This window comes from Macaca fascicularis, chromosome 13 (assembly GCF_037993035.2).
Source record: "Macaca fascicularis isolate 582-1 chromosome 13, T2T-MFA8v1.1".
Lineage (NCBI taxonomy): Eukaryota > Metazoa > Chordata > Mammalia > Primates > Cercopithecidae > Macaca > Macaca fascicularis.
In genome coordinates this window covers 120,843,701-120,863,207 of record NC_088387.1, presented here as the reverse complement: position 1 = coordinate 120,863,207, position 19,507 = coordinate 120,843,701, and the positions used below count along the sequence as shown (strand labels likewise).

The 19,507-nt window shown below is 42.7% G+C and overlaps 1 protein-coding gene across 24 annotated transcripts in view; it reads left to right on the top strand.

Moving 5' to 3' along the window:
• SNTG2 (syntrophin gamma 2) overlaps positions 1–19,507 on the top strand; it is a 375,050-nt gene that overhangs the window by 278,333 nt on the left and 77,210 nt on the right. For 19 of the 24 annotated variants that reach the window (XR_012422725.1, XR_012422723.1, XR_012422724.1 and 16 more), the window contains 2 exons: positions 2,015–2,131; positions 15,075–15,146. Coding sequence is in view for 19 of the 24 variants with exons in the window: in XM_074012496.1 (XP_073868597.1) it covers positions 2,015–2,131; positions 15,075–15,146 (189 nt within the window). In the remaining 5 variants the exon portion in view is untranslated. The remainder of the gene's footprint in view (positions 1–2,014; positions 2,132–15,074; positions 15,147–19,507) is intronic. The other 5 variants (XR_012422722.1, XR_012422721.1, XM_074012486.1 and 2 more) reach the window with 1 other exon arrangement.

Below are 19,507 nucleotides of genomic sequence, written 5' to 3'. Positions count from 1 at the left end.
GCCGTGTGCCTGGTCCTCCTGGAATGTGAACTCTTTTCTTGCTGAACAAACTGCCCACGTAATATTCTTTTCATGACCGTGTGGAAGCCTCCGTGTTTGCAATTAGTTGTTTTTGGTAACTGTGCTTCAATGAATCCTATAATTGTTTTTATAGTAACTGTGCTTCAATGAATCCTATCTTAAACTGTACAAATCCCTGCACTCGTGCAGTAGCGAGTTGGAATTAATCACTCATTGAATTCACATTAATTATGGAAACATCGAGCATCTGCTAAATTTGCTAGAAAAAATGCATTTTTAAATGGAGCTTTTTGTGATTTACAGAGTATAAATGCAAGTGTTATAACCAACAAAAATATGTGACCCAACCAGACAAAAAAGGAAAAAAAAATCTATTAGATATTTTTAAATAATCTGTGTATTTGGCTTCAAATTCAGACACTGGAGGAGTAAATTACACATTAGTGGCTTTTCCAGGTATGAATGTCCTCGGCCTTTGCCCCCAGCTAGTGCCTTACGAGGGGCTTCCTGTGGTACCCTGTGAAATTCCCACAGTTCTCACGTGAGATCTATAATTCTATCCCATTTCATGATGGAAAAAGAGAGCCTTGGCAATGTTAAATGTGCTTTGCTGGGGAGGGTCTCTGGGGAGATAAAGTCGTCCTCTGTTATCATCATATTAACACCACATCGATGTGGTTCCTGAGCCTCCATGGGACGTAAGGATAACCCATTAGGAACTTGGAAGTTCATGATCCAGTGAAATATTTGGGTTACTTTTAAAAGCCTTGTAAATCCAGAACAGTCAAGAAAGACAACATTAAAACGTTTAACGCATTCGGTGATTCGTATTCAACACTGAAAAACCACGATGATGTTAGCTGTTCGGCTACGCGCCCCGCCCTGCAGAACAGTGCTGGTAATTTTCTTTCCCATTGCTAGAAATACCGTTCGTAGAACTCTGATTCTGTCGTCCAGCCTCTCGACGTCCCGGGAAGTCTCATCCAGCTTAAGAGTGAAGACCGTCAGCGGTTTATCAAGCAAATAACAGAAGCAGGACTTGCCCTCGGTGGATCCCGTGCTGGCTGTGACGGGACTTACCCAGGCGGTCCAGCAGAGGGCGCTTCGTGGTGTGTGGGGCTTGCACGCTGGACGGGTGTCAGGTCCCAGCTGGTTCTCAGCTTGTCATAGCTCATCGGTCAGTGTCGTTTGGTAAAGTGGTCGGGATCTCTGTGATAACTTATTTTTATTTTTCTAAGTGTTTACTGCTAAGCATATGTTCATTGGTTTTCCTTGAAATAGCAGAGTGAGAAAATGAAAGAATTATAATGAAATTGCTCCTAGTACTCACTACAAAATATGTGTCACATTAAAATTTTAGATAACATGAATTTTTCTTCAATAATAGTTTGAATTCATGCACTGAATTATTAAATTGGATTACTATTTAAATGTTTTTGAATCATATTCTGATTTTTATAGTTTGGATTTTATATGGCTAAAAATATTCACTGCTCATTGTAAGAATCTAGTATTTTTGCGTTATTTCATTGTTGTTAAGAAGTTGAACCATAAAGGGAAACGGTTATTTTTCCATATATGCCAACTACTATGTTCACTCTAGGAATGAAAAATATAATTAGCTGTTTTTACTACCTCATAGAAAAATCTGAAATACTACCTTCTAATAGAATATAATTCAATACAGCCTTTTTAAAAGATAAATGAAACCAACAACTCTAAGGCAGCTGAGAAACCCATTTGCCAAAACTGAAAGTGCTCATATGTAAAACCTGGTTCAATGCAAAACTGAATTTTTAATTCAAGATGTGATTCATTCCTATTGTGTGAACTTGATTTGGAAAATTGGACATCTCCACGTTTCTCCCATCTCCTGATTCTGGGTGTGTTGACCTGGTGGGAGCACGGCTTGCTCATGTGCTTAACTCTGCTCCTGTGACATTATGCCCTCATTAAGGCTTGGTTTGTAATTTTCAAAGGTTTCCCTTTGCAGGTGGTGCATATGGGGTGGGTAAATGAGAAACTCCAAGGAGCCGACTCCTCTCAAACCTTCAGACCCAAGTTCCTAGCGCTGAAGGGCCCGTCCTTCTATGTTTTCAGCACTCCTCCGGTAAGGATGCCTTTGACACTCCGCAGGGAGGGGCTGCCGGGTGGGGGAAAGCTGCGTCTGGTGTTTGGAAGAGGGGGCTGCTGGGAAGGCTGTTCCTGTAGGAGGGGGAAGCTACATCTGGTGTTTGGAAGAGGGGGCTGCCGGGAGGGTTGATCCTGTAGGAGGGGAAAGCTACATCTGGTGTTTGGAAGAGGGGGCTGCTGGGAGGGCTGTTGCTGTAGGTGGGGGAAGCTACATCTGGTGTTTGGAAGAGGGGGCTGCCGGGAGGGTTGATCCTGTAGGAGGGGGAAGCTACATCTGGTGTTTGGAAGAGGGGGCTGCTGGGAAGGCTGTTCCTGTAGGAGGGGGACGCTACATCTGGTGTTTGGAAGAGGGGGCTGCCGGGAGGGCTGTTCCTGTAGGAGGGGGAAGCTTCATCTCGTGTTTGGAGGAGGACAAAGACAGTGCTTGGTCCTGCCGTTTGCTGTTTCTACATGGTTGGAAAGGATTCTGCTTGTAGATTGCTTATTTATTGCTCCAAATTTATACATTAACCCACTTCTTTGTTTAGTTCAAATAGCCATTAAGATATTGTAGAGCTTATTTCTTCCTCAAATGCCAGCTGGTTTGGAGGTGGGATGCAGAGGCTCTGTGTCTTAGAGGATAAATTATGTAGTTGAAGAAGCCAAGAAGCAAACAAAATATAACCTTCTTTTTAGACGTTTCTAATTTCTAAATTTTAAAAGCTTTTTTTTCCCTGATGTCTCCCAAGTTTTATTTTAAAAATAAGCAGCCTGCTTTAGTGGGGTCCATAATATAAATTTATGGCTGAATGCTATAGTTCTGCAATTTCATTTTCCAATTCCCACCAGTACCATTCTCCCCAAACTGACCAAATGTAATGTGTAATGTCTAGAAGTTTATCGATTTAAACAGCTTTACTTTTGAGAGTCTGACCATCAGAACTGCAAGCAAACTAAAAACCTGATGGCTTCAGGTACCTACACATGTTGGATGCATGTCACGTGCAGTGTTGACGGGACTTTCTTCCATTAAAAGGAAATGAAAAGATAAAACCAAGTTCACCTCCAGACATCAAGACAGTATTACCCTGCCTGTCTTTTCATTGATAAGGATGGCTTTTTAAGTAAATGTTTTACCTGAGAATAATTTTAGATTTATGGAAAAGCTGCACATTCAGTGCAGAGAGCCCCATCTACCTCCACTCAACTCCCCTGATGCACCTGACTAACGTGGCCATGGAGCATCTGGCAAACCATTTGACGACGGTGCAGCAATACTAACCACACTTCGCCCTCCAGCCGAACTGCAGTTTTTCTACTAATGCACTTTTTCTGCATTGTCTTTAGTTGCAAGGTTTTAAAATAAACCAGCACTTTGTGCTTACTTCATCTAAATGTTTGCATGAATAATGATTGAATTCTCCTCAAAACAAGTGTAACCATGTCCTTTAACATTTGCTGCTAATTTGCTCCATATTTTCAAATTCAAGTCCCAGAGTTAAACATCTGATTGACTGGGCTGATTTTGGTTTTGAGCAGAGCTGAGATATTCATGCCAGCTCATCTCAGAGGTGCTGACTCGGAGGAGGTGGCTGGCACGGCATGTGCCAGCCTGGACCACTTACCACTGACACTGGAGACACAGGAACGGGCTGAGGTGTCGGAGGCCTGCCATGGACCCATATCACTGCACGTGTTGCCAGCGCAGCCTGTTTACCAGTTGGCCTTTTATGGAACTTAGGGATTCTTCGAACCCTAATAGGCAGACCCTAATTCAATAATCATTGAATAACAAGGGTTTAAAACAGTTAGAGAAGTTTCTTTGCCATATGTCTTCACGGAAGTTATGTCCCGCCTTGGGACACTCCAAGGTGCTCGTAGCATCCAACTCATCTCAGCAAGGCCTGGCTGGTAAATTGATTGCAGCGTCACAAAGTGTCCCTGGAATCGCTAACGTGGGTAAACTCCTTTGTAGCTTCTAGTGCACGTCTGTCCATTATATAATTTGATTCTTGAGACAACTGAAGGCTCCTCATTTTATTGATGAGTGCCAAGAGCACACAGTGTCAGAGCTCCGTCTTGATACATCGTAACTGTTTTATCATGGAGACCTGTTATAACATAACTGATAACTAAAAATAGGTATTTTCATTTCAGCAACACATTGAACAGCCACATTCACTTGCTTTTGTTTTCTCATTTGAGTCTTGCTTTTACAGATGAAGGTCATGTGTAAATAAAATAGTAAACAAATGTATTTGACTGAGGATTGCTTTGGATAATTTATTTAAAATCCTCTCTTAAGAGACTGTGGGTTGTATTAACTGCATTTAATGCCAGAATAGTCTTACAATGTACTGAAAATCCAGAGTGCAGGCAGTATCCTCTCTGGTCTTCTTCCCCAGTGGGAACCTCCAGCCCTTTCATTCTGGTGGGAACAGTGACTGGAGAGGCCAGGACAGATGCCATTGGCAGATCTCGTCTTGAACAAGGCTGACTCGAGCTAGAAACCCAGTTTCCCAGAGTCTCTGTTCTCACATGGCTCTGTGAGCGTTGCAGGTTGTCTCTGAAGTCATTGACATTTGTGAAATGATGGAACCTCCCTCGCAGACCAAGAGCCTTTGGGCCATTGACATGTAGACCCACATCTAGACCCCGATCCACATCTAGACCCCGATCCACACGCTTGCTGCCCTGCAGGCACCTGCAGCTCCATCTTCCGGAACTCAGAAGTTATGCCTTAAAGTATTTGGCCTGTCATTATTCTTCTTGATACTTGCTGTCATAATTGGTTTTAAACTGGTTTACTTAGCCTGAAAAAAAGTAATAAATACAAATAAGCAGCTTCCCTTCAGTATTCATTTGTATTCTGCTTAGCTATAAATTATGAGTCCTTAACTACGTTTGATTTTGAAATAATTCTTTTAAAGAAATCCTAATGTATCTAAATTTTAAGCTGTGCTTCTTTTTCTTCATACCTGCTGTGGTTAGAGAGTTCGTTTCTTATTTTAAATGCAGTTTCGTTTTGTTAAAATGTAGGTGAGTCTTCCCTCAGGGTCCTGAGGTCGCTGCCGCTCACACTGGCTGGGCAGTGCATTTGCAAGGGGCAGAGAATCATTTCCTGGGGATCTGAAACCAGAATATGGTTGTGGGGAGTGAGGGCTGAGGAGGGCGCATGGCACTGGGGTGAGGGGCAGGAATCTGCCTTGCCCAAAGCCACAGGAGCAGCTATGTGTGCCGGGAAGCCAAAGTCACGTTTCCATGTGTCCAGGAAGGAAGTGGAAATCGCAAACTCCTCATCCACGTAGAGGAAGTGCCCACACCTTAGCCTGCTGGGTTGGGGCTTCCCTTCCCCAGGGCTGCCCGCCTCCTGCCCTTCCTCTGGCCCACAGAGACTGTGCTCTCCGCCACCTGGCTTTGCCGTGGTTTGTTAGGGTTTCTTTCTTGGGCATTTAAACTATTTGAAAACAATAAAAAACTAACAGACAAACCCTGTTTCCACGGGCAACATCGCTTTTTCCATTCCAGATGCTGCGGCTCCTCCCTCCATATCTCTCCCTGTCTCTGTCTCTCCCTGTCTCTGTCACTATCTCTTTCTATCTCTCCCTCTCTCTTTCTCCATCTGTCTCTCTCTATCTGTGTCTCTCCCTCTGTCTGAATCATCTATCTCTGTCTTTCTCTCTGTCTCTCCTCTGCCCACTCTTTGCTCTTCTCGAGGTCTCTTCCTTTATTTGCTTTCCAGTCCCTCAGAGACAGTTTTATCTTTGGTGTGGGAACCTGTACCTTATCTTGTATTCATGACCCCTTTCTTGTCTTTTCCTGTAAAAGTTATATGTCATATCTTTCTCCTTCTGCATACACTCCTGAACATTCCTAGAACTCGATTCTTTTCATTAACTTCTAATTTCTAATAATTTCTTTTTTTTTAAATTTATTTATTATTATTATTATACTTTAAGTTGTAGGGTACATGTGCATAACGTGCAGGTTTGTTACATATGTATACTTGTGCCATGTTGGTGTGCTGCAACCATCAACTCGTCCTTTACATCAGGTATAACTCCCAATGCAATCCCTCCCCCCTCCCCCCTCCCCATGATAGGCCCCGGTGTGTGATGTTCCCCTTCCTGAGTCCAAGTGATCTCATTGTTCAGTTCCCACCTATAGTGAGAACATACGGTGTTTGGTTTTCTGTTCTTGTGATAGTTTGCTAAGAATGATGGTTTCCAGCTGCATCCATGTTCCTACAAAGGACACAAACTCATCCTTTTTGATGGCTGCATAGTATTCCATGGTGTATATGTGCCACATTTTCTTAATCCAATCTGTCACTGATGGACATTTGGGTTGATTCCAAGTCTTTGCTATTGTGAATAGTGCCGCAATAAACATACGTGTGAAAATTAATTCAAGATGGATTAGAGACTTAAATGTTAGACCTAATACCATAAAAATCCTAGAGGAAAACCTAGGTAGTACCATTCAGGACATAGGCATGGGCAAAGACTTCATGTCTAAAACACCAAAAGCAACGGCAGCAAAAGCCAAAATTGACAAATGGGATCTCATTAAACTAAAGAGCTTCTGCACAGCAAATTTCTAATAATTTCTACAGAAGATGACTTGGCACCATCTCCATTCTCTCTTCAGAGCCATCAGCAGGGCTTCTTTCCATCATTGTGGTTCTGAAGGCCTCACTGTTCCTTATCAAGGGTCAGCGAGGACCCAGATGAGCCTAGAGAGTCCTTCTCAAGATTCAGTAAACCTGTGAAGTTGAATTAGCCCCAGACAGATTTACCATTAGGCTGCAATTTAAGGAAGCCAGATATTACTCTAAACTGTATGCATCCATCCAAACTGGTCATTGGCAGGTTAGCTGCCCAGATCTCTGAAATATATAAATTTTGTTATCCTCAAGTAAGCATAGTTTCATAATTTAAATTTTTAAGTGTAAATATGTAACTGTTAATTACACCAAGATAGACTGCACAGTCTGGGAAGCTTTTGAGTCTAGTAGTGCTTAGGAAGTGCACATAGACACACACACGTGCACACCACACACAGACACACCACACACACCACAGACACCACTCATGCACACACCATAGACACACCACACGCACACCCCATGCACACACCACACATACCACACACACACACACACACCACACACACACACCACACACACACACACCACACGTACCACACACACACACCACTCATGCACACACCACACGCACACCACATGCACACACCACAAACACACCACATGCACACACCGCACACACACCACACAAACCCCCACACACATGCACACACCACACACATGCAGACCACACACACACATCACACACCACACACACACCACAGACACCACTCATGCACACACCACATGCACACCACATGCACACACTGCACACACACCACACAAACCCCCCACACACACATGCACACACCACACACACCACACATGCACATACCACACACATGCACATACCACACACACACCACATGCACACACCACACAAATAGACACACACCCCATAGGCACACACCACACACCACATGTGCACACCACATACGCACATACCACACACGCACGCACCACATCTGCACACCACTCATGCACACACCACACATGCACACCATGCACACACCCCCAGACCATGGCGTGTGGATGTGAGAGGAGGGACTCCAGCCGGCAGTGATGCTGCCGTTCGCTGAGATGGGAGCTGTGGGATGCACTCATTGGCCAGTGCTGGATCTTTGTAAGTTTGAAACATTTAAAGATTTCCAAAGGGAGGTTTTTGAGTAGAGTTAGACCCACCAGTCTTGAGTTCAGAGACAAGAACTGGGTAGCCATAGAAACTTTGGAGGCACCCAGGACGCAGAGAGCTCCCGATGCTGTGAGGCCGCAGGACCCTTGAGTTCATCCAACTGGATCCTTGATGATCCACGCTAAAGAAACCACTCATTTCTTCCGGATCTGGATAAGTTGTGTTTTTTCAGTGGTAGTTACTACCAGTAATGCACTGGAGAGAGAAAAAGGTGCAGGTTTTTATGAATATTCCATCCAAAGTTAGATCGACGTGACTTGTTTCATCTGTATACTTCCTGATGACTTCCTATAGTTTACAAATTTCCGGTGGCCTCCAACTGTCAGTACTAAATGTCACCTGTAAGATGAGAATGAGGACTGTAAATGCCTGCCTGAGAGGGTTTTAGGGAGATTAAGAAAGGATGATTAATACATTATAAATATCATACAAAGGATGGCTGGTGTGGAAGTTTTCTCTCTTGACAAAACACTGGGAACGCGATTTGGCTTCCATGGGCCTGGGAGCTGCCCGTGCTGGGCTCCTGCTGCCTGCACCATGTCCAGCATCGCCTCTGACATAGAGAAGATGCTGCCTGGTTACTGGTTGAATAATCTATAAAATAAGTACTGGGGCCTGTTAATGCTTGGTGGTGGGCTGAGTGTTTTGCAGAGGTCATCAAATCCTCTCTAATGCGACTATCAAGGAGAAATCAACCCTTCATATTTGCACTCCAGCCTGGGGAACAAGAATGAAACTCCATTTCAAAAAAAAAAAAAGCTCTAAAAGCATTTGAATCTAACAGACAAAATTATCTATTAATATTCAGCAACTTCTCATTGCAAAATCAATACACACAATATGGTGAATGAATTTACATCTAAATATTTATAATGTATTAATATTTTTTCTGGCCTGACACTTTATATCCTGGCACTGGTGGCAGTTTGCCAGTAGCAGTCTTACTTTGGCCAAATCTAAAACAACCTTATGTTAAGGTTTTAATATCAATATTATGAATTTATTTTATCCTGACATGAAACATGAGGTTTTTGGATCAGAGACAGGTTGTTAATTACTCACAGAACGTCTCAATGCTGGTTCCCTGTCCCCGCCTGAGTTCTGTGCGTGCAGAGGTGTCAGCCACGGGAGAAGCACCCAGGGCTGTGACTCTCAGAGCCTGGATAGGATGCTCACCACCCACCCACCCTCCTCCCCACAGAAGGAGAGACTCCTGCTTACTAACGCCATCTCTCTTCTGTCACACTTTGGAATATAAATCAAAGGCTTCAGGGGCCATCCGTGTGAAACGTCCCTGAATGACTCACTATTGCCAACTCCCATGACCAGGTCACTGCACCATCCCTTCATTCCAAGGCCCTCACGAGCTATGCAATAATGTAGAAATATTCACGGAGCCTCAAATCTTAGCAGTCTACGTCAGAAAATTTCAGTGAATCTTACAAGGACCCAAAGACTATCATGACAACTTGGGGAAAACTAAAAGATAAAGTCCTTCTTTAAACGATGGCTTTTGAGCTCGTTCAAGATGAGGAAGAGGAAGAACATTGAAGGAGAAAAGAGAAAAGAAAGTGTATTAGTCTGCATTCACATTGCTCTAAAGAAATGCCTGACACTGGGTAGTTTATAAAGAAAAGAGGTTTAACTGACCCACAGTTCCACAGGCTGTACAGGAAGCATGTCTGGGGAGGCCTCAGGAAACTTACAATCGTGGCAGAAGGCACAGGGGAAGTAGGTATGTCTTACATGGCCAGAGAAGGAGGAAGGGAGCAGGAGGAGATGCCACACTTTTAAACAATCAGATCTCATGAGAACTCTGTCACGAGAACAGCACCATAGCCAGAGGAGGAGGAAGAGAGGAAGGGAGAAGATGCCACCACACACTTTTCAACAGTCAGATCTCATGAGAACTCTATTATGAGAACAGCACCAAAGACCAAATCCACCCCCATGATCCAATCATCTCCCACCAGGCTCCACCTCCAACAGTGAGGATGATAATTTGATATGAGATTTGGGCGGAGTCACAGACTCCAACCGTAGCAGAAGGGAAACGGGATAGAAGAATGGAAAGGAGGAATTGGAGTGGAAAAAGCAGATCCATGTTTCAGAGCTCAGTTGTTCCGTAAGGAGGGCCCAGCCCACTCTGGTGGGTCCCTAATCTCTGTCTTTCCCATGCACCAGGAGATGCTGGAAGAGCTAGGATTAAAGCCGGGACTCTCGACTCTTTCTCACACACCCTACTGTCCTTTGTTAGCCAGAGTATTTATTTCTGATTTGTACATTGGAATCTGAAAGATGTTTCAGTTATTCCTGTTTTCAAACATTAAAATGCGTTAAATTAAGTTTAAAGTCAATTTTACAGAATTGTATGGAATTAATATATCAATGATATAGCAACTGCCTATCCATATGCAAGAAATATTCACAATTTTAAGAATATTACATAGGTATATTCTATCATTAAAAATATTACTTGGAAAAAATAATTCAAATGAAGATTTGTAAATGGAGCAAACTATTGTTCTGGGGACACATATTCATTGTTCTACAATAATAGTCAAAGGTACCAAGATATAGCATTGTGTAATCTACAATTTCTGCTCCATTTGAAGCCAAATGTGGCCAGATACTTAGAAAACTATCAATTGCCATTATTTGGAAAAACGTAGTGATGATATGCAGTTACAAAACCAGCCACCTTGTCTACTGTCTCACAAAGCTTGGTTATGTCTCTTGTTCCGTGCGAGTCTGGAGAAATCCAGGCATCCGCATACCTCGTGTTTCCTCGCCCCAGTGTTAAGTCCCTGCTCTGAGCAAGAAGCGCGATGGTAGAGCCAGTGGATCTCTCCCCCGACATGCAAACTCACTCCCCAGAGAAAATCGGCTGATAAACAGCCTCAGAGACGCCCACGCTGCCAGGGTTCCTCTCAGCAGAGGGTTCCCCTCTTCCAACAGAAGAGGCGCGGTCCCGGAAAACTGTGTAAAATAAGCCGCGGTGACTGCGGTAGGGAGCCCTGGACTTCAGGAAGCCGTGGCGTGGAGCCAGCCAGTCGTTCACCAAGTCAGGAATTCGTTTTTCCGATGAGCGGTGATTGAACATGCCTCTGCTTTGCAATTCACAGCAGCTGCTTCCATCCCACCCTCGGCCTCCTTCCCTTTTAAAAGGTGTCAGGCTTCTTATCCTCAGGTTGTTTTCCCACAAGACCACCACGTCAGACTCCCCCAATAAAACATCAAGAACACCAATGTTCCTACGAATCACCTGGGAATGCTTCCTAAAACCACAGGCTCTGATATGGCAGGTCTGGTGCGGACCTGAGACTTGACATCACCAACAGGGACCCAGAGATGCCGAGGCTGTTGCTGGCCATGCTGCACTTTGGGAGTCATGATGAATACATCAACAGTAAATTGCTTAAAAATAAAAAGTCAGGGTCTCTGAGCCTCACTCCAAACTTGCTAAATCTGAACCGCTCAGATGGGGTGCAGGAATCTGCATCGGCAGGTGACGCCTGGCCACACTCAGGCATGGCACAAACACACTAGGCATGCCCTGCTTCAGAACAGTACTCCAGGCTTCCAATATCGTCACTGCATCGTGGGCTATGCACACCTTGAATTTTGAGCTTTACATTAATCTTCTAATTATATGTGTGTGTGTGTATATACACACACAAAGCTATATATATACACACACATGTATTAATACACATATGTGTGTATAGCCACGCATTGCTTAAGGACAGGTATATATTCCAGAAAATGCAGAGTTAGGCAATTTTGTCATTGTGCAAACATCATAGGGTGTACTTACAGAAACCTGGATGATCTGTATATTTTTATTTATGTGTATTTACATATAGAAAACCAAATGCTCCAGCACCATTACTGACTATGACTCCCTTCCTCTAGTCGATCTGCAAGGCCAGTATCAAGTTCCATCCACCGGGTTTCTGTATATGCTCCATTAGAACCTATGGGGCCACTGTGGTCTATGCAGTCCATTGTTGACTGAAGTGTTGTGATGTGTGCATGACTGTATACACACGCACACACACACATTTGTATACGTGTACAGAGAGGGCTTTTACTAGCTTTCCTAACATTAAGCTCAATTTAGCCAAGTTTTTTCACGTCTGTTGCAGCAGCCTACCTCCTATCTGAACTACAAGCTGCGCAGAACCTTAACCAACGCACGAGATGCTCTTCTGGATACCTTAGAAATAGTTTTATCTTAAATAATCCCCTTCTGTTACATGGTCATGTTCAGCATTGAATTGTTGTAGCCTAGATATTTTCTAGAGCTATAACTAGTGAAATAAAAAGTGAGAAGAGCCCTAAAGGACATGATGAATTTTTTGGTGATAATTTTTTTCTGGCGGAAACTCAGAGGAACCTGATGCCTGCACTTTCACTGAATTAGGGAAGTGTTCACGTCACAGCCACGTAGGGAGAGGAAGGATATCTGTGGCAGGCTGGAGCCGGGCTGAGGGTGCCCTGCAGAAAGGATCCCACACGTGAAGTCACCTCGGCTGCGGGTCAGCAGGGCGGAGCGGATGGCAGGGCCGCTGGGACTTGGAAGAGGGGAGGGAGACCTGCCAGGGCTGTCAGGAAAGCCTCAGGGCTGGGTCTGAGCTGAGTCCTCGAGAAGCCATGAGGTTCAGGTAGGCAGGGAAGGAACAATGATGAGAAAGACCTGCTTTTTTTTTTTTTTTTTTTTAATCAATAGACTTGTTTTGTGGACGATTTTAGATTTACAGAAAACTGAGTGGAAGGTGAAGAGTAGCCTGTGCCCCTCACCTCCCCCACCTCCCCTGTTCCTAACACTTTTGTCCTGTGGTGCGTTATCACAGCCAGGAGCTAGTGTAGATACTTCCACACGCATAACATCCACGTGGCTCAAGGGGACTTCCCACGGCTCTCAGGGTGGCAGCATTTTCTTCAAGTCCACAATAGAAATGGTTCCATCGGAAGCCCAAACACCTTCTTACCTGTGTCTCCAATCAAGGCACATTCTCTTCCCCGAATCAATCATGATGGCGAAGACGGTGAGAATTCTGGCCTGAACTGTGTGTGGACTGCGCCTCGCCTCCCTGGGCTGGGGCAAGGTCATAGCTCTGGGAGCGGAGAAGGGTTCCCCGGGGGAGACACGGCCACTGGCAGGAGGAGTAAAAGAGTAGGAGGAAGGCAGGACTACGGCAAGAACAGCAGACGCCACAGGGAGGAACAGAAAGGGGCTTAATAAATGGATGATGGATGCGGCAGAAGGAGGGAGAGACTAGACCTGCCTTCTGCGGACAGCAAAGAGCACAGCCTCCTCCAAGCTTTGTCTTAGAACAGGACTCAGATCCCTGCTGTTCTGCCACATGTTGATAACAGACTAGTATGGAAAATATATTCAATGTGACATAATCTAATACAGTGACCACATATATTAATCACAGCACTGTGACAATGGTGAAACCTAAAAGCAATCTACAATGTCCGTCACAAAGATAAAGCTTATGAAAACCGTAACTCCAAGCGGAAATTCTAAGCAGTAGTTACAGTTGTATTTCTGAATAACATTTAATGACATGGGAAAATGCTGATATTACAAAGTATATTTTGAAAAGTATAGAACCATGAATATGTATAAGGTATATTTACAGCAACAAGTAAGCTTGGGAAGATGTCTCTGAATAGGGTGTTTAGTGGGTTTTTTTCCTCTTTATATTTACAGCCTCCAAAAATAAGCAGCATTGTCCTAGCTGGGAAAGTTAAAAATGGTGGATCCATAATTCTGTATTTTCCAGTTATAGAACCAGCACCTGAGCTGTGACATTAGGCAGTAGCATAAAACACTGGCCAGGGTGGGAACAGGAGAGGGAAGGGAGAGGCAGGTGCAGTGTTGAGGAACCAGTGGGCACTGCTGTGGAATTCAGGGTGATGTTTTATTTCAGGCATCCATCAGCATGGCTCCCCAGCTCTCAAGAGAAGAGGTGCTGGAGTTTCTGGCTTTTAAACTCTGAAATAAGCACCTGAAACTCTCTCTAGCAAATTCAAGATGTAGCTCTTATGACCTGAATACTAGATCCAAAAGGAACTTTAAAGTTCGTATTCTAATTGGCCATTCTCACTTTCAAATTGTTCCCTTTACTTACCGTTTTATTGCCGAAATCACAATTGCAATGAGCTGACTCTAGGGCAATTAAATATTAAATGGCAAACTATTTGTGTAATTTTTCACATTTCACTTGTGATGACTTTAAAAATGTCTTGAGAATTTTGTTTGGTGCAAGGATTACCAGAAAGTCACCAATTAATTGAAGCCAAGACAATTTCAGAGTTTCAAAGACATAATTCAGTGCACTTTGGATTATTTTTGCTGGCTGAAGGAAAAAGTGCAGGGTCAACAATAAAAAACATCAAATTTGTTACACTCACTCTTGAATATCTTAAATTTTTCTGCATGAAATAATTTAACTTCGAGATTATATATCTGAACTTGAATTGTAAACTGTAGGGCATTATTCAAAAGTGAGATTAGTTTAGTCATTATTATTAAAATAGTTGTGAACTACAACAGGTCAGACCAATGAAAAATGTATTTGATTAAATTGGTTAGTAAGTTTTTCATTCACTTCTGAAATAGAACTAAGTTTATTTCTAAAAAGCAAAAGACCATCTACCCAATATTTTCTGTCCGTTTTTCTGCGCCAGTAAATATATAAACTCATTCACTTTCACGTGCATTAAATGTTACCTGAAATTCCTAATTTAAAAGGAATCCAAAATGATTTTCAAAAATTATGCCCAATTGTGTGTGATAGACAAGATATCATAGATATCAATCTTATCTATCTAAGATAAGATAAAGGAGATAGACATTTTCCTGTCAGTAATGGAGCTATTATATTTGCCACAAACTGACAGAGATGAGGACGTGGCGACTCATCAAAACTCAGCAGTACATAAAGTTTATTGTGACCAATTTATACTAATGGGGACTTAGGATTTAATTGAGGTAGACACACATGCAGTCACACTATTGTAAATTTTTAAAATTTTCAACTAAAAGTAGCATGCTGCTTTTCATGGAACGTTTTCTGTTTCTTGCAGGTGAGCACATTCGACTGGGTGCGAGCAGAAAGGACCTACCACCTCTGTGAGGTGCTGTTTAAAGTTCACAAGGTAGGGATCTTTTGCACTTTAGATGCTTTCATACAGTAAGATGCCCTTTGAGCTTGCAGAATGAGAGGACTGTTTGTTCCGCATGGTCCATTGAAATAGCAAAATTGGAATGGACGGTCGGGACCCATCCCCCATTCCCACCCGGTACGTGGGTTCTAGCTGTCACCCTGTTGCTCATCCAGGCAGGATGAATGGGTGACGGTGTGTCTGTGTGTATGTGGTATGTGGTGTTTGTGTGTGTTGTGGGGGAGAGATGTGTTTTAGGACGTCCACTTACAATAATTTGTTCCAAGAACTTTAGATTCTGTTGCTGCTGCTGCTATTGAAATTGTTTTCAACAAGTCAGATACAAATTTGCCCCAGGGTCTGGCCAGTTTGCTGCTCATGGTTCCTAGGGTAGGTAGGGACTGAACCGTCCTCCGGGAGACACACCTCACTGGTGGTGCTGCCCGGAGCCTGGAGGTGCAGCAGGGCCCTACCCGGGCCCCACCCACCTGACCGCAGAGGTGTCTCCACAGCCAGGCGGCGATGTGCTCACCGTGGCCGGGTGCCACCGTGTCCTAGTATGTGACTCAGTGAGAATTTGGCCTTAAAGAGTTATCAGTCTAAAGTTAGAAGCTTTGAATAAAGATTTGTCTTTCAAAGTTTGATTTGTTTTCTTAAATTGAAAATGTCCTCAAAAATAATATTCTCTATCTGTAGTTGCTTTTTTTAAATTTAAATCTGGAATTTCAGACTGCCTTTAATGGAAACATGTAAAAGGGAAATACATTTCCATAATAATATTATCAAATGATAAATACATTTATTTCCCATTTTTGAAAAATTTATTTGGGCAACATTTTTCTGCATTGTTCCTATTTTTGTTGAATATGGTAATGAAGGAGATGAAGGAAAGGGCTGGATGTATTTAAATTAAGACTCCTAATTGCAGGTTGTAATAAACAATCACTGATCAGAAAGTGAACGTTTCTGTGCTAGGCATATTCATTAAAAAATGGAAGAAAATAGAATAAAATATTAACTGTGGTTTTCTCTCAGTGATGGCTTTTCTAGCTATTGTTGCTTTCATTTTAAAAATTATTTTGTTTTCTAAGTTATCTGTGACAGGAATGCATCATTTTGAAAATGATAAAAAGGAAGCCTTGTGTTAACGTGAGCCTCTTGGTCGTAGATGACACGCAGGTCGTTTATTGATCAGAGTTCCACAGAGGAATTCGTAGAAGGATTCTTGGCCTTTTTGTTTCCTTTGCATGGACACGTTTTCACTTCCTCCCCCTCTTGTTTCAGAGGATTCCCCTTCCGTGCACCTGAGATGTTCTTTAGGTCCTGGGGTGTCTTTGAGAGATTATTGTATCTTATATATGTGGTTCATTAGTAAGCTATAGAGCCATCTCATTTTCCCAGGAAGATTGTAAAAAAAATTAACCAATAAATATTATATGAAGTGTTTATGAAATCATGAAAATTAGCCAGTAGAATGGCTATAGCAAAGGTATTAAACTAAAAATGGGGTAAATAATAATAATCTATAGCATTCAATATTTTTAAAAAAGAGATTAAATTATATGAATTGAATGTCCTATTTGGAAGTGTTAAAATAGCAATCTTACAAAATCGTATTGCCTGCTTTTACACACATTCAATTGCGGATGTTTATCGTTTAGCATACATAAATTTAAAAGTAAACGCATTCAATTCATTTTCAGAAATGTAAATAAATATGTGAGTATCATAAGAACTAATACTTTTTCATGTAGATTCTTTAAATATAATTACCATTTCAAAGTATACTCATTAATATTTAGACCAGAAATCAAATTCTGAAGTTGTGATTGTGTTTTTTCTCTGATACCTTCTCCACTCTAAAAATTACTTTTCCCAGCTCTTAAAATTATATATTCTATATTTCAACACTCATCATGAAATAGATGAGAAAATTGCACCAATCAGCCTTGATTGCAGTCGTGAGCGAAATGATAAACAGCTTTCGTGCAGCATGGCAGAAAAGCACTGTGCACGCTATGGAGCGTCCTGTGTGAAATGCATGGGTCCGTCCTCTCAACCTAAAGATACCCCATTAAAATTTTCAGGAAAAGTCCATGTTGTCATCTGCTTGGCAGAGGATCTTAGTAATGACAGCTGTCTTTATTGAGTGCTTCCCTAGTAGCCTTGCTAAGCACTTGGCTATGTCCCTGAGTTAATTCTCTCCCCACCTAAGGAGAACTCTGTTTTGTAGCTAAGAACTCAGAAGCAGGAAGTGGACGAGGATCTTCCAGAAGCCAAGCAGAGGCAGGGATGGGGACCAGACTCACCTGGCTACAAAGCTCATCCTGAATCCCTCTCTATTCCACGTGCTAGAAGCAGTGGTGTTCCGGGAGTCTGTCGCGAGTGGGCATTAAGAGTTCTAGAACGTGTTCTCCAGGGATCTTCAGGGTAGTCCTGTTTGGATAATATCAACACTGAAAGGAAGAATTCCTAAAGCCATGTCAGGACAAAATTGCACCGAAGTTAAAGGCGAAGAAGGCAAGAAGGCCTTATTCAAGTATATTATGCTAGGAGAGAGAGATTAAACCCAACTCCACTGAAACAAAGGATGAGAGGGTTTCTACAAGTTGGGCTAGAAAGGAGATCGGGGCCATCAGTGTCTGTTAATTGGCTTCCTGCAAAGAAACAGAGAGCTGCTCCCATCTTCATGATAGGAGATGGTTGCACAGCTTAGAGCCAGGCACCCACCAAGGCCGGGCTCCATCCTTCCACAGGGACGGGAGATGACGCCATCTTCCCAGTGATCACATTTTGAAGGGACAGCTCTCAGCTCCTTGAGAAAGACAGTCCTGGGTTGTACAGCCAGCAAGAGACTTTTAGAAAGATTTAGGTATCAAATGGCAGAGAAAGAACATACAATAATACATTTTCTAAAGCAAATGCTCTAAGGATAGGGAGTTCCAGGTCCCAGAGGCAGGAAGAAGCCTGGCCAAGGCTCAGTCCAGACGAGGAAACCCAAAGGTTCCGTCCAGACAAGGTAACCAGAAGGCTCAGTCCAGATGAGGTAACCCAAAGGCTCAGTCCAGAATAGGTAACTGGAAGTGTCAGTCTAGACGAGGTAACCCAAAGGCTCAGTCCAGGCGAGGAAACCCGGAGGCTCAGTCCAGGCGAGGAAACCCGGAGGCTCAGTCCAGGCGAGGAAACCCGGAGGCTCAGTCCAGGCGAGGAAACCTGATGGCCTGGCCAGTCGCTGACTGACTGTTGACGGCAAGCCGCTGACCTTGGACTTCAGTGCTCAGGGTTTCCAGTCATATCAACACACTGCAATCCACAAGGGCTGAGTGATTGTTTTTAAAGGAGCTACAGGAACTATCTGGGGAAATGAGCTATATATGAGTCATTAATTTTCCTTATGTAGAACTTACAACACATTCTTTGTGAGGCTGAACAGTGGAAAAACAATCCCTTGCTTGATCAAGCAGTCTTACTCCTCAGAATTGAATCTAAAGAAGAGTCCATTACCATACTGAGTTCAGAGGAATCAAAGAGCTGTATGCATGAGAACATTTAAGGATATTCCTTAAATTAATGATATTTGAATAATCATCAAAAGGCCATTGAAAAATATTTTAAAATCTTATAACATATTTTAAGTAATTGTATTATAAATTTATACAATTATATATACAAATTCACATTGTATGAAAGAATATTAATAATTATTGTCCTATTATTAAGGGCATATTAGTAATTATTGACATATTTTTAAAAATCAGATGACAAAACACAGTAATAAATTTGTTTTAAATTCCCTTTATTGTTGCTATAATTGTTTCATAATAAATATAAATAGAAAAAAATATGTAATTTTAAAATACAACCCTTTTTGTTTCTTCAGGAAAGGGAACATAATAAGATGATGTCATGCAGTCCTAGGTGGGGGGTGGGCTTTCTTCAGTCGTGGGGGTGGCTGGAAATGCTGTTCTGTATATCGCCCGAGCTGACCCTGCCAGGAGGCCAGGTAGCTGGAAAGCAGACATCAAATCGACATGTATGGCCTGGCTTGGCATTGCCTTAGGACGTGTTTCTTTATGAAAACAGATAGTGAACTCATGTGAATCCGGGATGTGAGCCTGCATGCCGGCCGCTCTGTCATGTGAAGTTATGACAACATTTTTATCATGATTCCATTTCACAGCTCAAAAGTGGAGGCTCTGAGAGAGTGAACCGCTCAAGGTCAAACAGCTAATACTGGGCAAAGAAAGGCCTCAAATCTTATCTGACTCCAAAACCTGATGTTCTTCTATTATGATACACAGCTGCCCAAATATAGCAAGTGATAGGAAAGAAACACAAGTGACCTTTGAACAACA